At 57.0% G+C, this 26,284-nt stretch overlaps 1 protein-coding gene across 1 annotated transcript in view; it reads right to left on the bottom strand.

The window, feature by feature from the left end:
* Positions 1–10,881, bottom strand: part of CTNNBL1 (catenin beta like 1) — a 56,581-nt gene extending 45,700 nt beyond the window's left edge. The window contains exons 1-2 of the mRNA XM_072879292.1: positions 10,724–10,881; positions 2,371–2,559 (exon numbers count right to left, since the gene is read on the bottom strand). Of these exons, the coding sequence (XP_072735393.1) occupies positions 2,371–2,559; positions 10,724–10,753 (219 nt within the window). The 5' untranslated portion in view covers positions 10,754–10,881. The remainder of the gene's footprint in view (positions 1–2,370; positions 2,560–10,723) is intronic.
* Between the last annotated feature and the right edge of the window lie 15,403 nt (positions 10,882–26,284).

Below are 26,284 nucleotides of genomic sequence, written 5' to 3'. Positions count from 1 at the left end.
CGACGCGGTGAGACTGCGGTCGGGCCCGGACCCTTCAGGAACAAACGGCAGCCCCTGGAAGTCTCACTGCAGAAAGCTGCCAAGACCTCAAACACCACTGCTATTCACTTATTGATTTACTCCAACTCTGACCTGAGCAAGCTCCCCAGAGCAAAACCTTTAAGTCAGGTTTTTATAAACAAGGGGTTTACAATGGAAGGTTCTTTGGAAAAGAACCAGAAGAGTTCCCTACACTTTCTGAAACTGAGTATCGATGGAAAAAGGAAAAAAAAACAGTTTTGTAATGGCTTGCCTTCCTTGAGCTGTTCTTTTACACCTGTTATTACCTGGCACCATCAGCACGTATTGAGGCTTTTTCCTTCTGACATATCAGAGTAAATCTGCATTAGCAGTTTATGCCCATGGATAGCTTCTTTCCAGAAGTCCACTGTGCTATTTCTTTTTGTAGGTCTACATTTAACTGCCCTGAGTTTATGTTCTTTTGTATTTTCCTCACTTGGATAAGCTTTCACTTCTATTTTAAAGTATTTTTCTAAAGGGGGGAAAAAAAAAAAAAAAATCAATATTTTACTCTAGTACTTTCTTTTTATTTTTAAAATTCTTCTAAGGTGTTTCTCAGTTGGCATTACACATTTACTGTACAGCAGTAATATAACTTGAGCTACCTCCCCGACACCTACAAACACGATTCTGTTATTTTCCTTGTTTCACGATTTTAATGCACTTCTTTTAATAAAACATTTATGATATAGATTTTCTTGCGTAACCTCTTCCCTCTCCATTTGGCTGTGTTACAATCACTATTAAAGAGTTCTCAAAACAAAAAACAAACCAGACCCCTTCACATCTTAAGCCAAGTTTTGTGTCCCATCTGCTGTTGAAGATTAAATCAAGAGTTGCTTCTGGTGATGAAGATTTTTAGATTAGCGACTCTAAGCAGCAATCTTGTACAAGATAGAAAATCTCTATTTCTTCAAACTCCATTACAATAATAACACCAGGCCAAGTCTTCCGTTATTATCGGATTTCCTACGTTCTCAAGCCCAACCTGTCTTAGCACCATCCCGCTCATGTCACCATCCCATGCAGGTAATCAATACTACAGTGCCCAAACCATATCCTTCCTGCATTGGGATTTCAATCCACAAAGATGCTGTCACACATGCTGACACTGCATCCCTCTATTTTATTTCATGCTTTGCTTTCTCTAACATATACCACTACAATATCTCCATTAGGATCGGCTTTGTATCTTGTCTTTAATTTGCATTTCGTATTACAGTGTCCTACAGATTAGTTTCCTTCCACCAAATTTACTGGTACAAAGCGCATTTTGACAGCACTTACATTAACTGCATTCCAAGATAATAAACAAGAGATTTTGGTTCTAAAGAAACCTTGGACTTCCAGCCCTTAAAATGTCTGGATGGGAGAACTCCACTTGACAAAGACGAGGGACTTGTACACTGCAGGACTGCACAAGACTCTAGCCAGTCAAGAGGTCTTTTGGCTACGTCCATTCATCCTCACTGGAGCTCAAACGCCACAGAAATCCTGCATTATCTTTCTCTGCTATCAGCAACAACTGTTATGGCAATAGCTCAACATCAAAAAAACGAGGGAGATTTGCAGAGATGAATGCCAGCAATGCTGTATTCAAAGGACAATGATATTTTACAAACCTATGTGATTCTGCAGTGGTGAATATCACTTGTTTTTTTATCAAACAGGACACAAGCAGCAGGAAGCAAATATCTTCTAGATTTATACCAATCCATGTGTCACATTTATAAAGTGATCTTTTCCCTGGCCCTTGGCAGAAAGGCCAATGCTGCATTGGATTTCTGTCTCCAAGGCTTGAAATCATTTACCCTTGACAGCTGCTACCCCCCTCCTCTGACCCAAGACCTTTCTTGTATAGAAGAAGGTTTGCTTATTTGCTGCTGCACAGCTACAAAGAGAGGGAGAGTGGGAGAAGCGGCATGGCTGGGGGTACTGATGAGAATAATAGAGTTAGGAAACCAGTTAGAATACGGAACTATTTCCTAAAAATATATTTTAGAAGGTGATTTGGGTATTCTCAGTCTAAAAGGGAGATTAGGCTTGAAAGCTTTCCCCTCCCTCTCCCTTTTGCCCCCCCTCCCCCCCCCTTCAAACCTTCAGAGGATATCTGTGAGAAGCCCGTTTGAAATTCATGAATACCCTGCAGGGCAGGAAAGTAAAACCATAACCTTAAGCTGTATGAGGCATGTGAAAATCACCAGTTAGTCTCATCATCTACATGGTAAGAAATGGAAATCACAGCGAAGTGATTTAGTGTTTGCTTATTTCCCACTGCCTCCCCTTTCCCCCAGGACACCAGTGATTTACTTCCTCCTCTTCCTCTTCTCCATCCCTCTCAATTATCTGAAGAAGTTTCTTCTTCTCATCATCAGTTTCTTCCAGCGCAACAGACTCCTCTTCCCTGTGACGACTGTGCTCTCGTGCACTAGCTTGTTTCCGACGTGCTTTGATTTCTTCTTCCTCTTCATCACGGGGTCTTTTTGTCCCTCTGTTAGGCTAAAGTCAGAGAAATAAGGTGAATGAATACAAGTCTTTTGTGACCCTTGCAAACCAGAACACCGATATTATTACAAGACACACTGAGGAAATTCTTACAATTTGTTTAAAACATTTGCTTACACAACGCTTAACAACTGTGAAAACTGGAAAGGAAATTAATTTAGTGAAGTGGAACATCACATGAGCAGATGAATGGCTCTGCCAAGAGCTATGTCAACGTCCTACCTTGTTTGATCTATGAACACGATTCATGGGAAAATATCTTCATAGGCAGCACAGGCTAGTATTTCAAAGACAAGAAGTGGCCAAACTGAACTGCTCAGTGGCTGTACAGCTGACCATCCTAAGGCCCTCGAATCAGCTAAGTCAGCTGAGACCGTCTCATGTTCTACAGACAGAAGACCAATATGCTCAAGCAAATAGCAGTGAAAGATAATTTTCACCCACCCAGTATATGAGATTATATTGAATTCTTGTGTGCATCCTTATTCACATTGACTTCCCCCATCCGTCTGTCTACTTTGCTGACACTTCAATGCAGAATCAAAGCCTAATTTAGAGTATGCAGGACAGAAGTATTGTTGCTTGCTGCAATTCTGCAGGGGCTTGGCACCAGATTAAGCAGTGCCTGTACCTGTACGATTTGCTTGGAACAACTTATTATTTTATTCCACTTTGTCTATTTAATTGTCAAAATTAAAGGTAATTTGCCAGGGACAAGAAAAAGTCCATTAACCTGAATCCCACGTTTTAATTTCGGCAGAAAGGGATGAAAGCATTTGCAATAGAAGGAAAAATCTCTCTCTCTCCAAAAACTACACAAATATTAAATTTGGTCTCTCGTATTTTTTTGAAGGACAACCAAGCTGGAACAGAAGTACTTCATGCTCTATAGCTACAGGAAACAAAGCTTAATTCTTTACTGATTAAAGGAGCCTGTGTGCTAAGAACAATGAAAACGATAAGAAAAATATTTTTACTTTCTACCAGCTGCTCAGGTTGCCTGGTAGATGATTTTGTAACCCCATCAGGCCTAGCATTTGTCCAGCCTGTTTCATAAAACATTATCTGGCAGGAAGACCCCACTGTCCTGCTTTGTGGGACCATTTGTCCAAAATCATAAAAGTCACATCATGCTTTCATGAACGTAAGACCTGCTTTTTAACTGAGCTTTGGATTCTCCTCGGTTTTGATTCACAGGAAGAAAGATACAGAGGGAATAGGTGACAGTGTCATTCTCCTGCCAGGTCCAGCACAAGCGTGGGCATCAAGGTGAGCATTTCCAGCTCCGCAGCAGGGTGGGAACTTTTGGTCCCCTGAGGGCAATAAATCTTTCAGGCTCATAAGGCAATCCCGCCGTGATTCGATTACGATGCGCATGCTGCAGACCAGCTACGACTGCTTCTCTGCACAACCCAGGGAGCATTTACGTATTTATTTCAATATAAAGGAAAAACTATCAAATGCAAACTCTGCTCTCAAGAAAACTGCTTTCAGGAGAGATGTAAAAAAAAAAAAACACAAAACCCAAACCAAAGCAAAAAAAGACACTACTCCCACCCCCCGAAAAGCACTTGACTTGTTAATCATGATGAGAGGCAAACCGGACAGCGGACTGACCACGATCACATCGTGTTTTCAGGGTTACCACATTGTCACCACTTTGAGGAAGATGCAGAATCAAGTTTCCCAGACAACATATTAGCACAAATCAAAGTTCTAGATGCTTGCTCCCAGCTAGACCAATTCAAACTCTGTTATCTGTCTCCTTTCTGCCTACATCTTCTCTGCTATTTCCATTACGGATGGTACATTCCTGACTTAAAACTCTTCTAAAGTGCTCCCATGCACTTTTAAAGCAGTTACTCAACTCATAATTCGATAGCCATGAAGCAGAAGCATACCTGGAGATTCTTTGAAATGAAAATTTATTTGCATGGAGAGTTTTGTGGGTTGTTTTTTTTTTTTTTGGGGGGGGGAGGGTGGTTGTTTTTTTTTTAAAGCAGATTCCTATTACTTATCTTCTAGGTACATTAATCTATAACTTCACATAGATCCATTTGGAAACAAATGTGTCATTGTCAACAACCAGTGATTGAAACCCTCCCCAAGCTATCAGCAACCCAATAAAGAAAAGAAAAATAAAAAAGGTGCTCTTCAAAATGACATCATCTAAGGAAAAAAAATCAGTAAATACGTGTTCCTCACTCAGTGCCCTTAGCGGCACGCAGGTCTCTGTCCTTCCACTCACTCCTCGACAACACCCAATTCATCCTAAACCACCTTTGACGGATTAATGTTACAAACACAGATACAGAAGTCAGTGACATAAGGAGTCCTGAAATTTACAGCAAAAAGCCCTACAAGATCTGCCCTGGACGCTCCTAATTTAAGGAGTCAGAGTCTCATTCCTCTCTCTCATTTCTAAACATTAAAAAAGGAACAAAAGCCTCCATGAGACTGCAGCCGTAATGAGGGACCAGGGGAGCTGGTGGTTTGTCAGATGCAAAGTAATGTACCATGGGAAGGGACTACATCACCAGAACAAAGCCTAAATTAAAACTCCATCATGAAACCAACCCCATTTCCTCTGAGTACACAATCCTTAGTTTCAGAATTTACACCCTGTTTCGATCTCAATTATTTTATCCTTTTTTGTATTTATGCATTGTTGGGGGGGAGGAATCTTCTATAATACATGACAGAAATCATGATAAATTATGGAAGTGCCCAGCGTGCAATTATTAATGCTGCCAACATATTGGCAATAGACAGTAATTGAATTCCCAGGCAAACGCTATTAAGCGGGCATTAAGGTTTTTCCTCTCATTATTGATGTTATGCAAAACCTTACTAAGAATATTGCAGTTTTCCAACCAGCACTATTAAAACAAGAAATCAAGGCATAAGTGAAACACCTGGGTTTCTGCTCATTTCGCAGGAGATGCACAGTCACGAACAACTGATTTAAGGCAAGCATTATCTTCTGTTCATTGATTTTCATCTTTGGTTTGCATTTGTATTTTCTAAAGGACTGTTACCAACCAACAAGAATTAAGCACGTACCTTGTTGCACCGAGACTGGTGCATTTTGCTAAGCAAACACATATATTGTGTCTAAACACATTTTTTTTAAATAATTTCATAGCTTCACACGCATCTGTACAAGTTTTGCTTTCTGGTAGAAAAGGGAAAGTTAATCATTTGATAAATAAAATGTGGGGTTTTTTACTCAGTTGTGCTAAGGTGCATTTGGCAAGAAGATGGAATTCATTAGAAAATGCACAAGAAAAGCATTTTTAAATTGTTTTGTTAGTTAAGCTTAATTTTGTTCCTGTTGAATGCAGTGCATTCATGGTAATTTATTCAGAAGACATTTTCATTTAAATCTAACACTGATATCACCACACAAAAAACTAACTAATACAAAAGGGTTTAAAAAAAGCTGACATTTATAAAATACAATAAAGTAAGCAAAACCTGGTGATCAGTAAGGGAAGAATCATCTTTCTGTCTCTCTTCTAGCCTTCAGCTGTATTTGCTTTGGATGTTAACTGACATATCCTAAGCTGTTACAGCCTGGCTCCCAGGCTTCGGGCCGCAGACCTCCCCGAGAAATACACGCCGGGCGCAGGTCTTCATCCGTGCACGGACGGGTAACACGGAGCCCGCCCGTTGGTCTGGGCAGCAGAAACAGCAGCAGAAACAGCAGCACCCGCCTTGTGTGCGGTGAGGGCGAGAGGCGTTACGTCCTAAATCGGAGAACAATGTTCTGCCCAGGGCCCCTGCCTGGTCTCCCTCAAAGCAGTGTGCACATTAAGATCAGGATTAAGTATCCCATAGAATCGGAACACACACTGTTTAGGCCCCTGATTACTTCCAGCCTTCTCCTCCAAACATCAGGAAGGTTTAGAGAAGTCTCAGTAACGGAGTTTCATATTACTAAGACATCTGCTTTGCAAGTAACCTTGTTACTGTGAAGCGCAGAAATTATTTGTTAATGAAATCTGAAATAAATCTTCATAAGTGATGCAGCTTCTTTTGTGACCACATCTCAGCCAGCTGCTGCCTGCTCAGAAAAGCCACTGCAGAAAGCTACACATTAGCTGTCAATTTAGGACTCCTGAAAGCAAGCCCCAAATCTCCAGAGGTATCTTCACTAACTTCTTAATGTTGTTTCCACCATTTGTGATAAACCAGGCTACTATCAATCTTACTTTTCGTTGGTTTTTCTTCCTGAAGCACAACACTTCTAGATGGTGCAGGATCTGAGCGTTAAAAACTGGAAGAACTGCTACCAGGAAAATCCAGACATCTCAGGAAGTCCCAAGAGCTCCAAAATCACACAGACTGAGGCAAATGAAGTGAAAGATGTGCGCTGCATCTACACGGATACAGATCATTACTTTCAGAGAGGATGACCCCCTGTCCTCTCTAGACTCGCTCATGAGGCTCCAAACTGCCCCGAGGAGCACGGCCACCGGGATGCCTGCAGGGAGGTGCGCAGGGCAGGGATCTGCCTTGATGGACTTTTACACACGCTCCGGTTTGGTGGCCAAAGCGAACACATCGAAAAGTAAACTAAAGATTCACTTGCAACCCTGTTAGCGTACCAACACAAGTCCTGCAGCGTGGGGCCTGTACTCCCCAGGAGCGGAGCCGAGCCGAGCGCCGAGGCCAGCAGCTGAGCCGGTGATGGCTCCTCGATTAACCCACAGGCAGAACAAGAGCTATCCGGGTCATAAGGCTGTAAGTAGTCAACAGCCTGCTCGGCTGAGCTGCCTCTGCCATCAGATGCATCCACTACATTGCAAATTTACAGTAAATTATCTATACCAGCAGCAGAAACTATTATGTGCCTCCACTGACAGGCGGAGATCCATCCCCCTACAAACTGCACTTGAACCATTCAAACAAGGAGGAGATTGCCCAGCTCGGCGAAGTCAGACCTTATCCCATTATTTACTGCTTCTTTTGTTATTTGATTTTACTAATATTCCATTAAAAAATTAGCAATTTGTCATGATCACTCACAGTGGTGAAATCTGCATTTAATGAGAATTAAAATAATCTCCCTTATTCCCTCCCAAGACAATTGAAAGACATCTCTGAAAAGAACCGGAGTTGGCTTTGTCCCCTTAATTACCCTCCGTAATCGGAGACCAGACACAGAGGATCTGGGCACAGTCTTTCTGGGCAGCACAGCAGCAATATTTAATCATCAGTTTAGACCATCTGCAACTGTTTTGCAGCAACACATAAAGTTTATGGATTCCTGAGCTTTGTATAAACTGCCAGGTGCTGTTTAATTGTATTTTTTGTTGCAAGAGGTTCCTTCTCCCACTCTGACAGACACTTGGTGCTGAATTGGTGGCACAGTGCCAGAAATCTTCCATGCCAAGCTTGGCACTGAGGGAGAACATCTTCTTCATTAAGCAAGGGCACTGATTAGGCATTTAGAGGAGACAAATTCAAAACAATGCAAGAGAAAAGCAATTATTTTGGGTTGTGCTGAGGGAAGCCGAGAAGACCAACTCATTCACGGCAAGAGATCATCATGAGACAGCGGAGGTGCATGCCACCCATCATCCAGTCTGACAGCCAATGCCACCCCTGCACCAAGGACAAACAAGGAGATCTTGAGCCAGCCCACTCCTCAGCCCGACGCAGGAAAGCACCCAGACCCGCACTCAAGTTCACCTCACAGCACCAGACAGAGCACTGGAGCAGGTCAGGAGCTGTCGCACGAGCCGCCCTCCTCCCAGAAGCAGCAGCCCCTCAGCTGGGTACAGCAGGCAGCCTGGAGCAATGCCCACTTCATTTATCTGCCACGCACAAGTCACCATCCTCTTTGTGGCACTGGCACAACAGAAGTCTGATTATTCTGAATTTTACACGTTCAGTGGACAAGAACATGCATTTCTAAAAATGATACAGGAGGGCACCTGCTTCGCCTGTCTTGCAGAGCCGTGGCAGACGCCTGACCCACGCAGGATGGGAGGCAGCGAAACCTGTTGTTTCCAACTTTTGTTTCTGTCTTTCAGCCAGAAGCACCCTCAAGAAGGGAATCTCATTTTCTCAGAATCAGAGCTATTCATCTGCCTTCTGCTCCTCCACCCCTTTCGCCTGTATTCCCCATTCTACCCAATTCTGGAGGTCTGAATTCACCAACACTAAATCCAACACCTAATCCAAAGCATTCTCTCGCCTAACTGACACAGGAACCATCTGTATTCAGGTGAGAGACCAGAAGAGCACAAAGCCAGGACAACACCTTCAGGAACAGTTTCAGTAATTGGTTGAAAGCTGCAGAGTATTTTGTCCTGCAGCTAAGAATAATTTCAGCAGCAAGAAAAGAAATTAAAACTGTAAGACCCAGCAGCTAAGCAGCATTTCTTTACCTCTAGCATCATTGCTGTATAGAAAGCTCATCCAACGGAAAGCTGTGCGGCAATCAAAGTGATCAAAGCAAAGTGGATGTGCACTCTTCTCCAGAGCAGGAGGGAGTCCTGGGGACCTTGCATTTTCAGAGCAAGAGAAAAAACAACAAGCAAAAACCCAAACTGGAGCCTGGTTAAAAAAATTAGAACAAACAGACGTTTGAGACAGGTTTACCTTTCTGTGCCTTAGGTGTAAACTGCATCACAGAACAAGTAAAGGACAGCATCGCTAACCATAACTGAGGGGAGAAGACCAAAGAATTGAAGGAACATGAGAAACGATCATTCGAATTTGATATTGAAAAATCACTAGAAAAAATAGTAGGTAGAGAAACACAAAAGCAGAGCAGATCTCAGAAGGGCAGGACGACGCTGTCAGCACCGCACGAACGGACGAGTAGGAAGGACGTCAGAGACCGACAGAGCAATCCACATAAGAAAACGTCCTGGAGCTGAATCAAGGAGTCTAGTGGAGTTCTCAAAGAAAGACTCTTCTTACAGCCGTGCTCCAGAGTATTTCTATACCACCGGGAAAAGACGATGAGAAATTTCTCAAACCCAAAAGTAACTCTCCCTCTTTCCCTGTGCATCTGAGAATAACACCTTCTGAAAGCGCAAACACGTCCTGAAGAGCAGGATGCTCTTTTCGCCTCTGAACACGTGCGGTGCCCCCACAGAAGAACACATACCAGGATGGCACGTAGGAGGGAGTTCCATAAAGAATCCTGTAGTCTGAATTAAAATGCCGTAATTAAGAAGTCGCCTAACTCCCCTACTAAATTGCTCATGAGGCAGATAATGTCTTAGAGCGCTTTTCTTACCCACCGGTTCAGCAGGGAAAGGCCACCGCTGCAGTTTGTCCAAGAACCGAAGCACAAGCCAACACTATGGCCGGCACAAACGGCAGCAAAGTATCAAAACATCATTGCAGGCCAGCGCTCCCATTCCCCGACCCACAGGGGAACGCGCCAAATCCACTCTTGTGACAACAAATATGCGATTTACCACATCTGCTTACAAACTGACCTCCAAACAGCCAATAAGCAGCGATCACACGCCGAGAGAAGGGAAACGCTCACGAGATAAAAGGAAACTTTTACAAGAAGGAAACCTTTTTCGAAATACTTCGGCAAAAATAAAATTAAATGGGTTTTGTCATAAAACAGGTGGGAAAAAAAAGAACGAGAAGGCAAGCCGTGAAACAAGTACCGGCTTTACTTCAGGGCCAGGCGCAGGCCGGCAGAGACCGTGCCCGCCTGTGGCAGAAGCGGCATCAGCGCAGCCACGTTCCCGACGAGCCCCCGGTAACCGGGTCCTACCGAGGCTCCGCTTCCCCGAGGCGGAGGGAGAGGCCCCCAAACCGGGCCCCGTGAGAGCGCACCGGGAGCGGCGGGGCCGGCTCTGCGGAGCGGCCCGTCCCAGGCCCGCGGCCGCGCCCGGAGCTGGAGCGGCGCCGGGCCGGGAGCCACCGCGCCAGCGGGCGGGGGCACCGCGGCCTCCGGGCCCGTCACCCCGCGGCGGGGCGGCAGGAGGGGCCGGGGCTGGCCCGGGGCTGTTCCCCGCGCACCGAGCGCTCCCACCGGCCCGGGGGGCCGGGCAGGGCCGCCGCCGGCCCAGGCCCCGCGGGAGCAGCCGGGCCCCGCCGCCCCTGACGGGCCCCGCCGCCGCCGGCCCCGCTCGGCGTCCCCCAGCGCCCCGGCAGCCGCCGCGGGGCCGCTCACCTGGTAGCTGAGCAGCTCCCCCACGTCCATGGCACCGACCGGGCCCCGCCACCGGGAAACTGTCGTCAACGACCGGGGCCGCGCGACACCGTGCCGTAAGGCAGGGAGCGCAGGCGAGCCGGGCGGGCGCCACTCTGCCGGAAAGCGAGGCGGGAGGGCCGCTGCCGGAAAGCGCGAGGCGGGGCGGCGCCACATTGCCGCAAAGCAGCGCCGGCATGCCTGCGGCCGGGAGAGGGCAGAGGGCAAAGGGCAGAGGGCCTGGCGCGGCGTGGGCCGCAGCCCCGTCCCACGGGCCGTGCCCACCGGCAGCGGCTCAGGGCTCCCGGGCGCCGGGCCCTGCTCTGCCCCTGGCCCGGCCACCGCGGCCCCGGGCCGGCCCCGGCGCCTCCCGCCCGCCCCGCTGCAGCGGCCTGCTCGGGGCAGCGCTGGGCCGGAGCGGAACGGGCCGGGCCGGTGCGGCGGGAACGGCGGATGGTGCTGCCTGCTGCGGACCGGGGCGGGGCGGGGGGCAAGTGCCCCCCGGGGGCCCTCCCTGTCCCCGCCGCTGCCCCGCGGGGCGGCCGTGCCCCGGAGGGAGCGGGGCGAGTGCCTGGTGCGTGGGCGAAGCGGGGACCCTGGGTCCCGTCTGCGGCCGCGCCACCGGGGCCGGGCGCTGCGTGGGGCCGGGGCTGCCGCCACCGGGGCGGGGGAGCGCGGTGCCCCCGCGCAGCCCCCCGGGAGCCGACCCTCACCGCTGCCAAGCGGAGGCACCGAAAACCTTCTGACGCGTTTTCCGTAACCTTCTGCGACTCCCTGCCGGCGCTGCAAGCGCGGAGGGCTGTCGCCAGCCTTTGTTGACGAGACGCGTCTCTGTATGCACGGCGCCGGTAGCCACTGTCACCTGGAAAAGAGGCCGGTCGCTGAGCGCTGAATGCGGCGAGCGCGGCAGGAGGGGACGCGGCCATCCCTCTGCTGAGGTCGTGACAAATAGTTCCGTGATTCGACAAGACGCAGAACCACGGACAGAGAGAGGCATTTTTCAGTTTAACAAATATGAATAATTAGAAGAGAGTCAACTTGGCCAAAATCTTACGGAATTTATTTCAACTGTGCTTTAAAAAACAGCTTTGAGCTAGCATAATTTTTCATAACATAATGATCGTAGCTATTACGCAGTTATCTCGGTAGGAGTCTGGTTTGAGAACAGTCACGAAATTAAAAATATATATAATGTTCTCGGAGAAGTCCCTAGCATCCCCTGTTGTTTCAATAAAATATAGGAGATACCCGTCATGCCAAAATTAACTCAACAAATCTGCACGTTAAAGATGAGATAAGTAGAAAGTCATGACTGGATCATCTGGCTTCCCTTTACTGGGCGCTCGGGTAATTCGCCAGCTGTGAAGCCCGAACGCTCGCGGTCACCCGAGGGGTGACACCGGCTCGTCAACCCGGGGCGGCTGCGGGGCAGCCTGAGAAGCGACGGCAACAAACACAACCGGCGGTTGTAAAACACCTGAAGAGCGCTGCCGAAACGCCAGGCACGGCGATCTCTGCTGCTCCGGGGCTTCTCCTCCCGGTTCCCTTCCCTCGCCGTTGTTCCCGCAGAACGGTGTCACCTCCCTAAAATCGCGGTTTTCCTTTCACTCCGCAGGGGCACTTTGAGCCGGTGTTTTACCCACGGCTGGAGGAGGTCGATGCACAGAATGAAGCGAGCCTTGCGGCCCCGCTCGGCTGCCCGGCCGCAAACCCCGACAGCTTCGGGAGTAAGCGGGACCCTCGGTGCGGGGCCGGGAGACGCAGCGGCAGGACCTGGCGCGCAGCGCTGGCACAGAGGGTGAGGCACGGCACAGCCGCGCCGCCAGCTCACGCGCTGCAAGCGCCCCTTTATCGGGCCTTTGGTTCGCGTGGGGCTGCCGGCCTCGGCCCACGAGTGCTGAGGGTTGGCAAACGCAGACGGGGAAACGTGCCCGGCGCTGGGGGGGAGTTGGGGAAGGGCAAAGGGAATAATCTTCAAATTGGAGAAAAGAAACCTGAACGCAGGTAGCGAGGCCGGCAGCTCCTGCCTGAAGCTTCTCCTCATTAGACAAAGGGGTAGAAAACGGTCGACTCGCTTCCCTGGGAGGACTGTGAGGCCGGGGGGACGGTCAGAAAAACGAAGTCAGGAATTTGAGAAGTGCCTACTGCGTTAACTGACTTAAAAAAACTTGATAGCCAGGAATCCGTAACCTCATGGGAAGGCTCAGGCGCAAAAGCTCGGGTGCCATTTCTCACACTGGTGGCTGGAATCCAGCAGAGGCAGAGACCACCGCCCCACGCCTGCAAAATCCCATTAACTGCGAAGACGCCGGGACTGAAAGGAAGGAATGCAAACCAGACGCTGGGCACCGGCACCTCCCGTCCCTTCCGCTGCGCGGGGACGACAGCCGAAGCCCCTGGGACACGGCTGGGGACGAAGCCGGAGCACCGGCTGCGGCGGGGCTCGGCCGGCGGCAGCCCTGGGAGGCCGATGGTGGCGGAGGACGGGTGGGAGCCCCACGGATCCGCTGAGCTGTCGTGCTGCCGTGGGAAGGGTCGCAGCCCCTGCGCACCTCGTCCCCAGGCCATCTTTAAAGCCCCTCTCTATCTCCAAAGAGCATCTAGGAGGAACCCGCCACGGCTTTCCTTCTGCTGGGTGTTTTGCCCAGCGCTGTGAGCCCTCGGGGCGCTGGGTAAGAGGAAGGCAGCGTGGGGAACCGCAGAGCGCAGCACCGTGCAGTTGTCACTGACACGGCCACCAGCTCGGCCGGCTCCTCCCGGCCCCGCTCCCGGCCCCGTGCTCTGCCGGCCTCATCACGTTCCGAAACGGCCGCGTTGCTGCCCGGGAAACCCAGTTCTCTCCAAGCTGCTGCAGGGCAGGGCTCAGTAACAGAGGGGTTTTATCCAATAAGGGGAGTTGGACCACAGGGACAAAATATTGAATCAAAGAGCAAAACCAGGAGCAAATTCAAAGTATGAAAAAAGCCCTCAAGGAAATGAAAGGATGGGGACGAGCCGGCCGCCCTGGGTGGTGGGCTCTGCGTGGGTGGTGGGCTCTGCGTGGGGGCAGCACCAGCCTCCCCCCCGCAGTGGCAGAGCAAGCGGCAAAGGCGCGGGAAGGGGCTGGAGCCTCTGGACAGGCTGGAGCAAACCCTGCGACAGCTTGGTCAGGATCGTGAGGACCCCAGCCGAAGCCTAGCTCCGCGTCCCCAGGCTCCCACCCTCCGCAGGGCTGGGGCATCGCCGGTGCCCTCGGGGCTGACCGCGTCCCCGCAGCCCCAGGACCGCCCGGCCGGAGGCGATGGGACCTACGGCACCTTCCTCGGGGAGACCCCCAGGGCGCCGGGGTCTCTCGGAACAGCCCAAACCAGACCTTTCCCGACCCCTTTCCCCTAACCGCACCGACACAAATGGGCGCAGCCGGCTGCCGGCATCCTGGTGCTGCCAGCCGGCACCACGGCCGCCCCAGCTGCGGCTCTGGCCCTGGGGACGGGTGCGGAGGAGCTGGGACCCGGCAGCCGCCGGCGATGGGGAGAAGCCCCAGCCACCGCGATGGTCCCGGCAGCGCAGCACGAGTGCCGGTATGGAAACAACGGTTCCTGGGCTCGGCGTGACAGGGCAGCGGGGGGATGCTCAGCACCGCAGCTGGGAGCGGCGGCGGGAGGAGGAGGCGAGGAGGAGAATCCTGGTTTAATTTTATTCCGAGTTCAGGTTTCAATCCAGATGCCTCGAGATCTAATTCCGAATAAATAATTGTACTGAGTAACCCAGGTCCCCCGGTGATTAACTAAACACACTGAGGCTCGCTGAAATTGAATTAGTGGTGTGCACTCAGCCGTTATTACCCTCCCCACATCATTAATATTAATGAGGGGTTATTAAGAAATGTAAATGATGCCTCAGGGGGTTGGGAGCACGGGGGGGTGCAGGGCAGTGTGGGCTGATATGACAAACCATTAGGAAAACAGCCTGATTGAAGCCACTTTTTAATTATGTCAGATCTCGCTCTTTCTTGGGTGCAGCAGTGTTTCCGGATGCTTTCATTTTTATTAAAATTAGAAAAAGGGAACAAGCTATAGCTGGAATGTAAAATGAGCGTTTGCAAAGCGGTGAAGCTGCAGCCGCGAAGCACCCTGGCAGCGGAGGGTGGCGACAGGGCCCTGCCTGCAGCTGCCTGCGCCCCGTGAGCTCCCCACCACCACCACCCTGGGCCGGCTCCCCGCCGGCTCCCGCACGCTGCCTGCGCGCAGACGGGGACCCCGGCACCCCACGGCACCCGCACCCCAGCCCCGGGGCCCCGCAGCCCCGCTCCCTGCCGCAGCCCCGCTCCCCGCAGCGCCTTTCCTGCAGCCCCTTCCCTCCCAGTTCAGCATCGCTGGCCAGGAAAGAGTGGCTGCGATAAAACTCATGCATTTTAACAGGTTCTTGCAGGCGCTCCCCGCGCCGCCGAATAAAAGCTGACAGGTGCAGCTGAGTTAATCAGAGTGGATAATGGAGGGAAAGAAAGAAATCTCAGACCAAATTGCTGCAGAAATCATGAGCCGGGGCTCAAAACTATCCAATTAAACGGGGATGAAGCTTAAAGGGGAAGACGGCTGTTCTCCGAGCCCGGCGTCCCACCGAAGCGGGAGAAGGGGAACGGCCGCAGAGCCCCCGGCCCCCCGCGGAGGAGCACGGAGGAGCCCCCGGCCCACGGGAGGGATGTGCCGCCGGGGCCGCGCCGGGCATCTCGGCCCGGCCAGGGCTGCCGCATCGGCGGTTTGCTTGTAAAACACGGCGGGCCTGGGGCTCCTCTTCCGGAGGGCAACGTTAGATCAAACGCTTTGCTTTGCTGGGGCGCGGGGCAACGAGCGCGGCACCTGCCCGGCCCCAGTTCTGCCGCGGCCACCATCCTGCCGCACCAACACCGGCTCCCCTCCGCAGCCGCCCGTGCCCTGCCCACAGCGAGCGCCCACGCCGGAACGGCTTGGGGCGGGCTGGGCTATCAGACAAATTAAAAAATGTGCATTTAATGTAGTCGAGGCCCATTACTGTGGCCGGCGGAAATCCACCGGCATTACTGCGGTGTTATCACGGAGAGATCGGCCAGCCCGGGATGGGAACACGCACAGGAGTTTGTTAGTATTCAGGTCTCCCCGCGCCGATAGCTTCATAACGTCAGGCTTGCCTCTTAATTGCACCTGTAAGTGTTGAAATTACTGAAGAGTAAAATGCAAATGGGCTGTAACCTTTCCGGAGCTCACCCAGCAGCTCCGCACCGAAAGGGAGGCACCTGCGTTTCTTCCCTCGTCTTAATTGCTCACGGAGCTGCCAGGCCATTCCCGGCCGAGGCCCCAGCAGGGAGAGGAGAGGCCCCTCTCCGGGGTCGCACGCCGGTTCCAGCACACCGGCGGCACCGGCGGCACCGGGGCGGCCCTGGGAGCTGCCCCCTGCCCCAGGCTGGCCGCAGCGCCCGCTCCGGTCCCGTGGCGCCGGGGCCGGCCGAGCCGGGGCCATGAGGGGCCGAGCACGCTGGCGACAGACCAGAGCGCGGAGCAAAACTTGCAGGCTTTGCCGTCCCTCGCTGGTGCCACCTTCCCAGCCCAAAGGGGTCTGGTGTGGCGCCTGCCGCGGCTCCCGGCCCGGGGTGCCGGGGTGCCGGGGTGCCGGGGTGCCGGGGCAGCGCGCTCGCTGAGCTGGCCAGCACCGCGGGGGCCAGGAGGTGCGGGTGCCGGCAGAAGCCAGCTGTGGCATTAAAGTTAATGAGATTTTCATGAACCTGCCGATTCGCTTGGCAGGCCGGTGGGGGGGACGGGCCCGGCTAATTAAAGGGAGCCGACCTGTGAAATCGGGCTGCGAGGGGCTGGGGCGAGCGGAGGGGAGGGTGGGATGGGGGGGAAGCGGGGGAAGAGGAGCAAGGGGAGAGGGTGGCCGGTGCCTGCGAGCCCCAGCGGGGTGGCCGTGGCCGTGGCCGTGGCCGTGGCCAGGCTGCTCCCTCCTTCCCGCCCATGCCAGTGCCACTCGCTGTCCAGGCACAGCGGGAGCCTCGGTGCCGGAGTGGCACCTTATTTATGGCTCTGCTTCCCTGAGTTAAACTCCACAAAGTGTGACAATCAAAATTAAAGATTTCTCCAGAAAGGCAGCCTGGGGGGAAATCACTGCTGAGGCCAACAGAGATTTCCCAACGGTGACTTTTAAATTAAAGGGGAAAAAAATTTCTTTAATTTGGTGGCGTGCTTGGGATGCAGCTCACTGGGCATGTTATTATCCAGCTCAGCAAATGCTCCCAGAATTCGCTCACGCTCCAAATTACCGATCTCTCCATGAGGCAGCGCATCCCCGCCTGTGCCAGCGTCCACCGGCACCGGGGCCCTGCGGCGCAGCCGCAAGGGCGGCGAGCGGGGACAGGGACAGGCTGCACCCCGCCACCCTGGAGCCGAGCCCTGGCGGGTGCCCACTCCTGCACCCCGTCCCAGCCCCTGGCCAGTGGAGAATGTCCAGATCCTGCTCCTGCACAGGACGAGCCCAGCCCCAGCCAGCACAGCCGTGCTCCAGGACCCCCACACCGGCACAGCCGATTCCCGTTCCCGCTCCCAGCCCCTCCTGGTGTTTCGTGCTGCAAATCCAGATCGATCAGGGCCGGGCGTATCGGCATTGCCGGGCACGCGTGTCTGCCCGCCCGCAGCTCACCCACTAAATACCCACCGGCGCCGTTGGTCCCTAACAAGGAGCCGGGGGATGGAGGGGAGACCCCATGCTTTAAGACTTTCTTCCCAAGCACAGCGCGAGCTCTTCAGTGCTGCCGAAAGCCCCGGGCCAGGTGCCGGCTCTGCCGGGGCCTCTGCGCTGTGTGGTGAGGACAGCGGCTGCTCCGGCATCCCCGTGACACTGCCATGCACAGAGCCCAACCACCAGGACGGCCGGCACGGTCCCTTCCCAAATGTGGGGCTGACTCGTTGCTTGCCCTGGCGCCCCAGGAGCCTCTGCAGACCTGACCGTGCCGGCACATCCACGGGGCCGTGGGCACGCAGCTTTGCTGGCTGGATCGCACGCTGGACCCAAAGCACCAGCGGAGACCGTCACCATCAGGGCCTCCCTGTTGGGATCGGAGGCACCCGCACACCTGAGATGTCACACCTCGCCCTGCGCTGCCGTGCTGCACCGCAGCACGGTGAGCACCACAGCACAGCAAAGCACCGTGGCACAGCGAAGCACTAGGGCACAGAGAAGCACCGGGGCATGGCAAGCACTGCAGCACAGCAAAGCACCACGGCATGGTGAGCACCGCGGCACAGCAAAGCACCAGGGCACGGTGAGCAACGCGGCACAGCAAAGCACCACAGCATGGTGAGCACCGCAGCACTGCAAAGCACCACGGCATGGTGAGCACCGCGGCAGAGCAAAGCACCACGGCATGGTGAGCACCGCGGCACTGCAAAGCACCAGGGCACGGTGAGCACCGCGGCACTGCAAAGCACCAGGGCACGGTGAGCACCGCGGCACTGCAAAGCACCACGGCATGGTGAGCACCGTGGCACTGCAAAGCACCAGGGCACGGTGAGCACCACGGCACAGCAAAGCACCACGGCATGGTGAGCACCGCGGCACTGCAAAGCACCGGGGCACAGTGAGCACCGCGGCACTGCAAAGCACTGGGGCACGGTGAGCACCACGGCACAGCAAAGCACCACGGCATGGTGAGCACCGCGGCACTGCAAAGCACCACGGCACGGTGAGCACCGCGGCACAGCAAAGCACCAGGGCACGGTGAGCACCGCGGCACTGCAAAGCACCGCGGCACGGTGAGCACCGCGGCACTGCAAAGCACCAGGGCACGGTGAGCACCGCGGCACTGCAAAGCACCACGGCACGGTGAGCACCGCGGCACTGCAAAGCACCACGGCACGGTGAGCACCGCGGCACAGCAAAGCACCACGGCATGGTGAGCACCGTGGCACTGCAAAGCACCAGGGCACGGTGAGCACCGCGGCACTGCAAAGCACCAGGGCACGGTGAGCACCGCGGCACTGCAAAGCACCGCGGCACGGTGAGCACCGCGGCACTGCAAAGCACCAGGGCACGGTGAGCACCGCGGCACTGCAAAGCACCAGGGCACGGTGAGCACCGCGGCACTGCAAAGCACCGCGGCACGGTGAGCACCGCGGCACTGCAAAGCACCACGGCACGGTGAGCACCGCGGCACAGCAAAGCACCACGGCATGGTGAGCACCGTGGCACTGCAAAGCACCAGGGCACGGTGAGCACCACGGCACAGCAAAGCACCACGGCATGGTGAGCACCGTGGCACTGCAAAGCACCAGGGCACGGTGAGCACCGCGGCACTGCAAAGCACCAGGGCACGGTGAGCACCGCGGCACTGCAAAGCACCACGGCATGGTGAGCACCGCGGCACAGCAAAGCACCACGGCATGGTGAGCACCGCGGCGGTGAGCACCGTGGCACTGCAAAGCACCAGGGCACGGTGAGCACCAGCACTGCACGGTGAGCACCGCGGCACTGCAGCACCAGGGCACACGGCACTGCAAAGCACCACGGCATGGTGAGCACCGCGGCACAGCAAAGCACCACGGCATGGTGAGCACCGCGGCACTGCAAAGCACCGGGGCACAGCAAAGCACCGTGGCTCCACACCACCTCTGTGCTACTCCAGGATGCTGCAGGGACGTGACGCTGTCCCATGTCCCCGTGGGGATGCCCCGAGGCCCTTCCCGTGCCCCACGGGTGGGGACGCAGCTCCTGCCGCCCACCTCACCCCCAGGCACACGCCAGTGGCTCCTGCCAGGCTTGGGCGTGGGCACGGCCACAGCGTTTTACTGCCCGAGCCGGAGAAGCTGCTGCTTGTCCCCAGCGTAGGAGCTGCCCAAGGCCACAGGGAACGGTGGCACGGGGCCGGCCCTGCCCGGCCGGGGCGCAGAGCCGTGGGGGGCACGGGGGCCACAGGCAGCCCCGGACCTGCCTGCCCTGGCACAGCTCTTCCCCTTCCTCTCCCCCCGCCCTTCAAGACGAAGCAATGAAATTATTTTTCTACTTGAGTAGTTTTCAATTTAGATTAAGAAAAATCTGTGCTCCGTTAGCGACGTTGCAGTAAATCACGAGCGAGCGGCACTCCGCAGCTGACAGGCCGATCGCTTATCGACTGCAAACCTTTTTTCACGTTGACAGGCTCCAAGTGTGACATTGAGCGAGGGCAGTGGCATCCCGGCAGCGACATCGCACGGGGAGGCGGACCCCCGCCCGGCACCCGCCCCGGGGCACCGCGGCTCAGCCATGGCTGCGGGCAGCACCCGAAGCGGGCGGGCAGTCCCGGGCAGGATCAGGCCCTGGGCATCACAGCCGGGACAGACCTGGAGACGCAGAGGGCAGCACCGGCTGCAGCGCCGGCTCTGCCGGCCCACGGCACCGCTCCTGGGGCCGCCCGCGGGATCTGCGGCGGGGGGACGTTCTTGCTCGCTGCCGTCCCACCCAATCCCCAGCGGCACGCCGGGGCCGCACTGAGCACCTGCCGCCGGGGCCGCTCGGTGCTCCAGCATCTCGCCGGGCCCTCACTCTCGCCCGTCTGCCACCGCCGGCAACACGGCCGCACCCAGCATGGCTATGACAGTGCCCATCGCCAGCTGCCACGTGGCCGCGCCAGGAGCGGATCCCCATCCTCGCACCCGTCTCCAGGCTGCTGCCATCTTCGTGCCAGCACCATCAAAAGGAGCATTTGACAGAAAACAAACCTTTTTTTTCCCTCTGGTTCTTCCAGCTCATTTATCGCTTCCACAGGGCAGGCAGAGCTGTCAGTGCCTGAACCTCACTCATCCGTTTAACCTTGGGGGAAGAAACACATTTGTGCCGGATAACGTGCATCAGATGGTGGCACAGGGAGCGCCTGTAGCTGCTGCGCCTGATGGATGGGCTACACGGGCCTCGCCTGACCTGTGCTTGTATGTTATCTGCATTGCTGCGGGAGGCTTTTCATCACGCCGACAGCTCCAGCATCACCTGCCTGGCAGGAGCTCCTCGCCAGGGATGGCTGCCGGCACAGTGGCCGGGAGGGGCCCAGCCACACGGCTGTGGCTGGCACCGCGGAGGCAGCGAGCCACCGTGCCGGGGAGGGGAGAGGCCGCCATGCCTGCGGGGTTTGCAGGCTGCGCCCGCGCCACGTGCCCGGCTGCGGCGGGGCTGGAGGGACGGGGACAGCCCCTCCGCGAGCGGAGCCGGTGCCCGCAGTGCCCGAGGGGATGGCGGATGCCCTCACCGCTGGCAGTGCCGCCGGCCCAGGCGGAAGGGAGAGGCCAAGCTGTTGCACTTGTCCTTTGGGTGACATTTTGCCAACGAGGGGTCCTGTGACAGTGACGGAGAGGGTACGGAGCTGGGCAGCCCAGAGCCCCGGTGACGGATGAGCGCTGCCAAGTGCCGACACAAAAGCCATTTGGTGTGGGGAAATGATAGATGCTAACACTAATTTTAAGCACAGGCAGCCGAATTCCTCCAGACAGTCGCGGCGCTCAGGATTTAGGGCACAGCTGCTGGGTTCAGATAAGGTGTGAAATCAGCCCGGCGTGCAGGGTGTTACTTAATAATGAACGTGTCGTGATGGATGGGGGTGGCTCAGCAATATAACCTCCACATTTGGAGCCTTCCAAATCTCTTGCCATCAATCCTGGTCCCTGCTGGGCGGCAGGAGGGGGAGCCGGCAGCGGGCACAGGCCCCGCCGGGCAGGCACCACAGCTTGGGCTGCGTGACCACCTCCCGCGCCGTCGGCACCTTCGTGGCTGGCGGCAGCGCCGGAGGGGTCTGGGACTGGATCCTGCCCAGGCCAGGGCGGCCGTGGCTGGTCCCCCCGGCGCCGCCAGCAGCGTGGCCCCACGCACCTCCTCTCCTCTCCTCCCTCCACGCCCGAGGAGCATTGCTGGCTGCTCCCGTGTGCCGCAGAGAGCTGGGCTGCCACGTGAGGATGGGGATGGCGAGATGTCAGACCCTTCCCGGGGCCGTCCCTGCTCGGCCAGCACCGCGCTGCACCACACCCGGAGTGGCTCTCGCCCCGCCGGGGCAAGCGGCTCTGACCCACGTGGGCAGCACAGGGACACGACGCCAGCCCAAAATAATTTTGGTAAAAGCGATGCTGGAAATGGCAAGTGCTATGCTTGTCTGTAGCTTTTAATCTTTTTTCCGACCTCATAAAAAATCTATTTGTGTTGAGATTTTAAATTCACTTCTTAAATCACCCACTACAGGCTTCACACTGTATTAATTTCTCCTCAAGCAAATGAGTTTGGTATTTGCTCCTTTCCAGTACCACCACTGCCAGAGCGCAGGGAGGATGCACGCCGTGTCCGCCCCTGCTCAGATCTGCAGCCCACGCCCTCGCCCTGCGCCCGCTCAGCCCGTGCGCGTCCCTGCGTGCAATGCTCACCCTGCGCCCGCTCAGCCCGTGCGCGTCCCTGCGTGCAATGCTCACCCTGCGCCCGCTCAGCCCGTGCGCGTCCCTGCGTGCAATGCTCACCCTGCGCCCGCTCAGCCCGTGCGCGTCCCTGCGTGCAATGCTCACCCTGCGCCCGCTCAGCCCGTGCATGCCCCCTGCCTTTGCCCGCCCCTGTGCATGCCCCTTACACGCAAACACGCACCCTTGCACACGCTCGCCCCCGTGCACGCTCACCCCCCATGCGCAGCGCACGCAAGCACCTTTGAAGGGATCCCATGTCCTCCAGCTCAGGGGGCATCTGAGCAGGACGGCCACCGCTGCCTGTTCCCAGGAGGAGGAGGAAGACTCAGAGCTGGAGATGAAGGCCGGAGGAGGCTGGCACGGGGCAGGAGCATCCAGCCAGGATCCACGGAGGCGGCAGTGGGCTCACCTGGGCACACGGCTCCTGCGCCCACAGGCCCCCGGCCACCCCCGGCAGGTCCCTGCAGCTGCACAGCCCCCCGGCACCTGGCCCTTCCCGCTGTGCCGCATTGGGGCCGCAGCCGTGCCAGGGTGGCCGGGCAGAGCAGCGCTGGGACGCACGGCACCGCTGCAGCTGGAGCAAACGAGCTTTCAGCCGAGCTCGCCAGCACGGTGCCATCCATTTGGAGGTGATTGCTGCCGGGGTGAGGCATGGTCAGCTCGCCTCATTATTGTGCAAATTGCTGGGAATGCAAATCTGGGTGCACCTGGGGAAAAATGTATTAACAATATTACTCCTGATTAAGGTCGCAGGGCACTTTCTGCTTGTTCAGTGAAGCCTGGGCTCCCTTTCCTCTTTTGAATCTAATGGTTGGGTTATTTTTGTATCTGTGACTATAGGGTCCTTAGGAGATGTTTTATCAGGTGTTTTCAAACCATGCTCCTGCAGTCTCTGGACAAGATCCTGCCGGCAGCACCGGCTGCCCTCCTCCGGGATCAGAGACGACGCTGGAGCCCGCCAGGGCGTTGGCCGAGCCCCAGGGTTTACCCTGAAAACGGCCCGGCCGTGCCGTGCCGCGGGAGGAGCCGCGGGGACAACCCTGCTGCCGCCACCGCCAGCTCTGCCCGTTCCCCACTCGCGGGGCAGCCACCGCAGGAGGGGACGGGGCTCGACCGTCCAGCTCTGCTGGTGCGGGAGGAAGGGGCCGCCGGGGCCGAGCACCAACATCGTGCGGCAGCTCCCGCGCTGGCTGAGGCAGCCATCGTGCATGGCAGGAAATCACCTTGGTGGACACCGGCCCCCCTCCCGGTGTGGGGCAGCTCACAGCTCCTTCAGCCCCAAAACCCACCCACCTTTCCCCATCCCAAAGCTTGAACCTCCCGAGGCGGGAGCTCCGCCAGCCGGGCACTGCCAGCTCTCGTGTGGGCACGGCACGGCACGGCACGGCACGGCACAGGGCTGCTGTGGGTCCCGTCCCCTGGCAGGCAGGGACTGGCCATGGGGCAGGCAGGGAGAGCTCGTGATCTGCTTAATGGGTGTGAGCAGGGTGCCAAAGCACCGCTGATTTATTGCCAAGGAAACGCTTAATTTAGGCAATGTATTTAAAGGAACTAATTAGAATTTTATTAATATTTATGGACCTTATGGAGAAGCTGATAGTCGCTATTTGAGAGTATTAACTGTTATCTTATACTGGGCAGGACCATGGTGTTTGGAGGCAACTTTAATTGCGTTGAAAGCAGTCGAGATCTCACCAGAAGCCGGTGACAGCAGCCTGCCCGACGCTGCACATCCAAACCGCGTTTGCAGTGCTAATGAATATCCACCGGAATTAATAACCCTGCCCACGTGGTCCTCCCCCCGAGTGGCCAAGCATCCCTCCGAGCATCCCTCCGATGAGGGACGGGCGCAGCTGCCCGCTCGGGGCCGTGCTGCGGGCGATGGGGGGCCAGGGGAGCTGGAGGCCCTCCCCCCAGCCCCCCGGAGCAGCCGCACGGTCCCCACGCCCGACACGATGATCCCAGTCCTGCCGCCACCGGTGCTGCCATCCGTCCGGCCCGGAGAATGGGGCCAGGAGGGGCCCGGGGGCAGGCAGCCCAGCAGCCCCTGGCTCATCCATAACCGGTTCCCTGCCCGCGCCCGACCTCTCGCTATAGCAAAGTTCACATCAATTTTCCGTCCCCTCATTTGTCTGTAAACCATGAAGAAAAATCACCACCGTCTGCCCGCATCAGGCCGCCGTGGTGATGTATGGCTGTAATAAAAACCCCATTTTGGGAGGCCGCCTTCCCCGTGCCGCCAGCCGGCGCGCCGTGCGTGGCTGTGCCGCCGGCCAGGCTGTGCCGTGTGGCACGGGGCCGGGGCTGTGCCTGCGGGCAGCCATCGCCACCCCAGCCCCGGGCCCCCCGCGCCTCAATCTCGGCCTCCCGCAGCCGGCGGCCGGCAGTTATGGATTGGAGCCATTAGAGCTGTTACGGAGCAGCAGCCTCTGCGGCGGAGTTCTGGCAGCCGGTGCCGCTAACCCCCAAGAGCCGGATGGTGGGGGACGGCCTGGCGGGGGGCCAAGCCAGGGGACAGCCCCGGGGCCACTCTCTGCAGCCCTGCCCAAGCTCCCCACGCAGCGGTCGCAGCCCCCACCGGCTCTGGGAATGGGGTGCTGGGGACGGGGTGCTGGGGACGGGGTGCCGCCCCCCTGCCTGCTCCACATGGGGACTTTCATCTCGGCAGCCAGCAGCAGCCGTGGCACCAGCTCGGGGCCGAGCGGGAGCAGGTGGGGAGGGAGCTGAATAATAAATTGGCACTTTCAGGAGGTTTTCATCTTTTCTGTTTCAAGTTCCTCGCTGTCTCTGCCTGCAGAGCTCGCCAGCGGCCACAGCCAGTGGTGTGTGGGGAGGGAGCATGCATGGCACCGTCCGGCTGCCGCAGGTTTGACGCAAAAACCCCGCTCCCCCAGAGCAAACGCCGCTTCCGAGGCACTCCTGCCTCCCAGTCCCCAGCTCCCCAGGCCTGTCCGCGGGCGGCCGGGGGCACCGAGGCATTGCCGGGGTGGGTGGGCATCACCCGGCAGTGCGGCACCAGCTGCCCAGCGCTGCCCGGAGCGATGCCTGGAGCGAGGGCTCTCCTGCAGCCGCTCCGTGATTCATCACCTCCGTGCCCGGCCGCTGTCGCACCCGACGCAGAGGAGGGAGGCCGTGCCGAGCTCGGACCCTGCTCTGTTCACCCCCCAAGCCCAGGCTGAGGGTCCCCATGGTGGCAGGCAGAGAATGGGGTGTCACCGCTGCGGGACGGCCGTGGAGGTGCCGCTGTCCCGGAGCACACCAGGGTACTCTGTGCCATCGCTCAGCCCTCCCGGGAACGTCCCCAGCGTCTGCGGGCAGCGCACTCATCCACGGCCTGCTCCCCTCTCTGGGTTCTCATTAATTAGCAAATTAATAAGACGGTATCAGCGCTGACAGGAGGTGTTTCAGGGGAAGACCTGCAGGTCCCTGGCTCGCAGCTGGCGGTACCCGGCGGGGACGGTGCCACCCCTGTGGGAGCTGCTCCCGCACTGGCCCCAGCCCCGGCTGCACCCTGCGCCCACACGAGACCAGGACGAGCTCCGGGCGGCAGCGGGAACACGTGCAGCTCCCAGGACGGGCACCAAGCTTGGGATGGCACCAAGCAGGGAAGGACACGAGCCCTGGGCCCCCCCAGAGCCCAGCTGGTGGCAGGAGCGGAGGCTGGCACGGGGACAGGCACCCGCGCCCCCTCCCACCCCATCGTGGCAGCATGACCCGCGTCCCCCGGCCGTGCTCTCCTCAGGGACCGAGCAGCTGCAGTGGCTCGGCCAGGGCAGTGCCGCGGGGCCGTCCCCGCAGAGCCCCCACGGACCAGGGAAGGGCCGTGTCCGGGAGGGATGTTTCCCACCAGGACGGGTGCTGGCCGGCTCTGTGCAGCCGTGCGAGGTGCCAGGGCCCCCGCGCCAGCCGCCTGCTGGGGGGGCCGGGCTGAGGGCCGAGAGCGAGGGGCCGGCTGGGGCCACCTGCCACCACGAGCAAGCCCATGCACCGCGTGCCGGGCACGGGGTCGCCGGGCTTAGCCAGGGCGTGGGCTCACAGCTCGTGGACGCAGCCGGGAAGGGAAGCAGGAAGGCGCTGGGCAGCGCGTGGAGCCGCTGGCACCACGGGTCAGGCAAGACAGCGGAGACGGGGC

Source organism: Ciconia boyciana, chromosome 14 (assembly GCF_034638445.1).
Source record: "Ciconia boyciana chromosome 14, ASM3463844v1, whole genome shotgun sequence".
NCBI lineage: Eukaryota > Metazoa > Chordata > Aves > Ciconiiformes > Ciconiidae > Ciconia > Ciconia boyciana.
The sequence above is the reverse complement of the archived record's forward strand: the minus strand, read 5'-3'. Positions and strand labels throughout refer to the sequence as shown.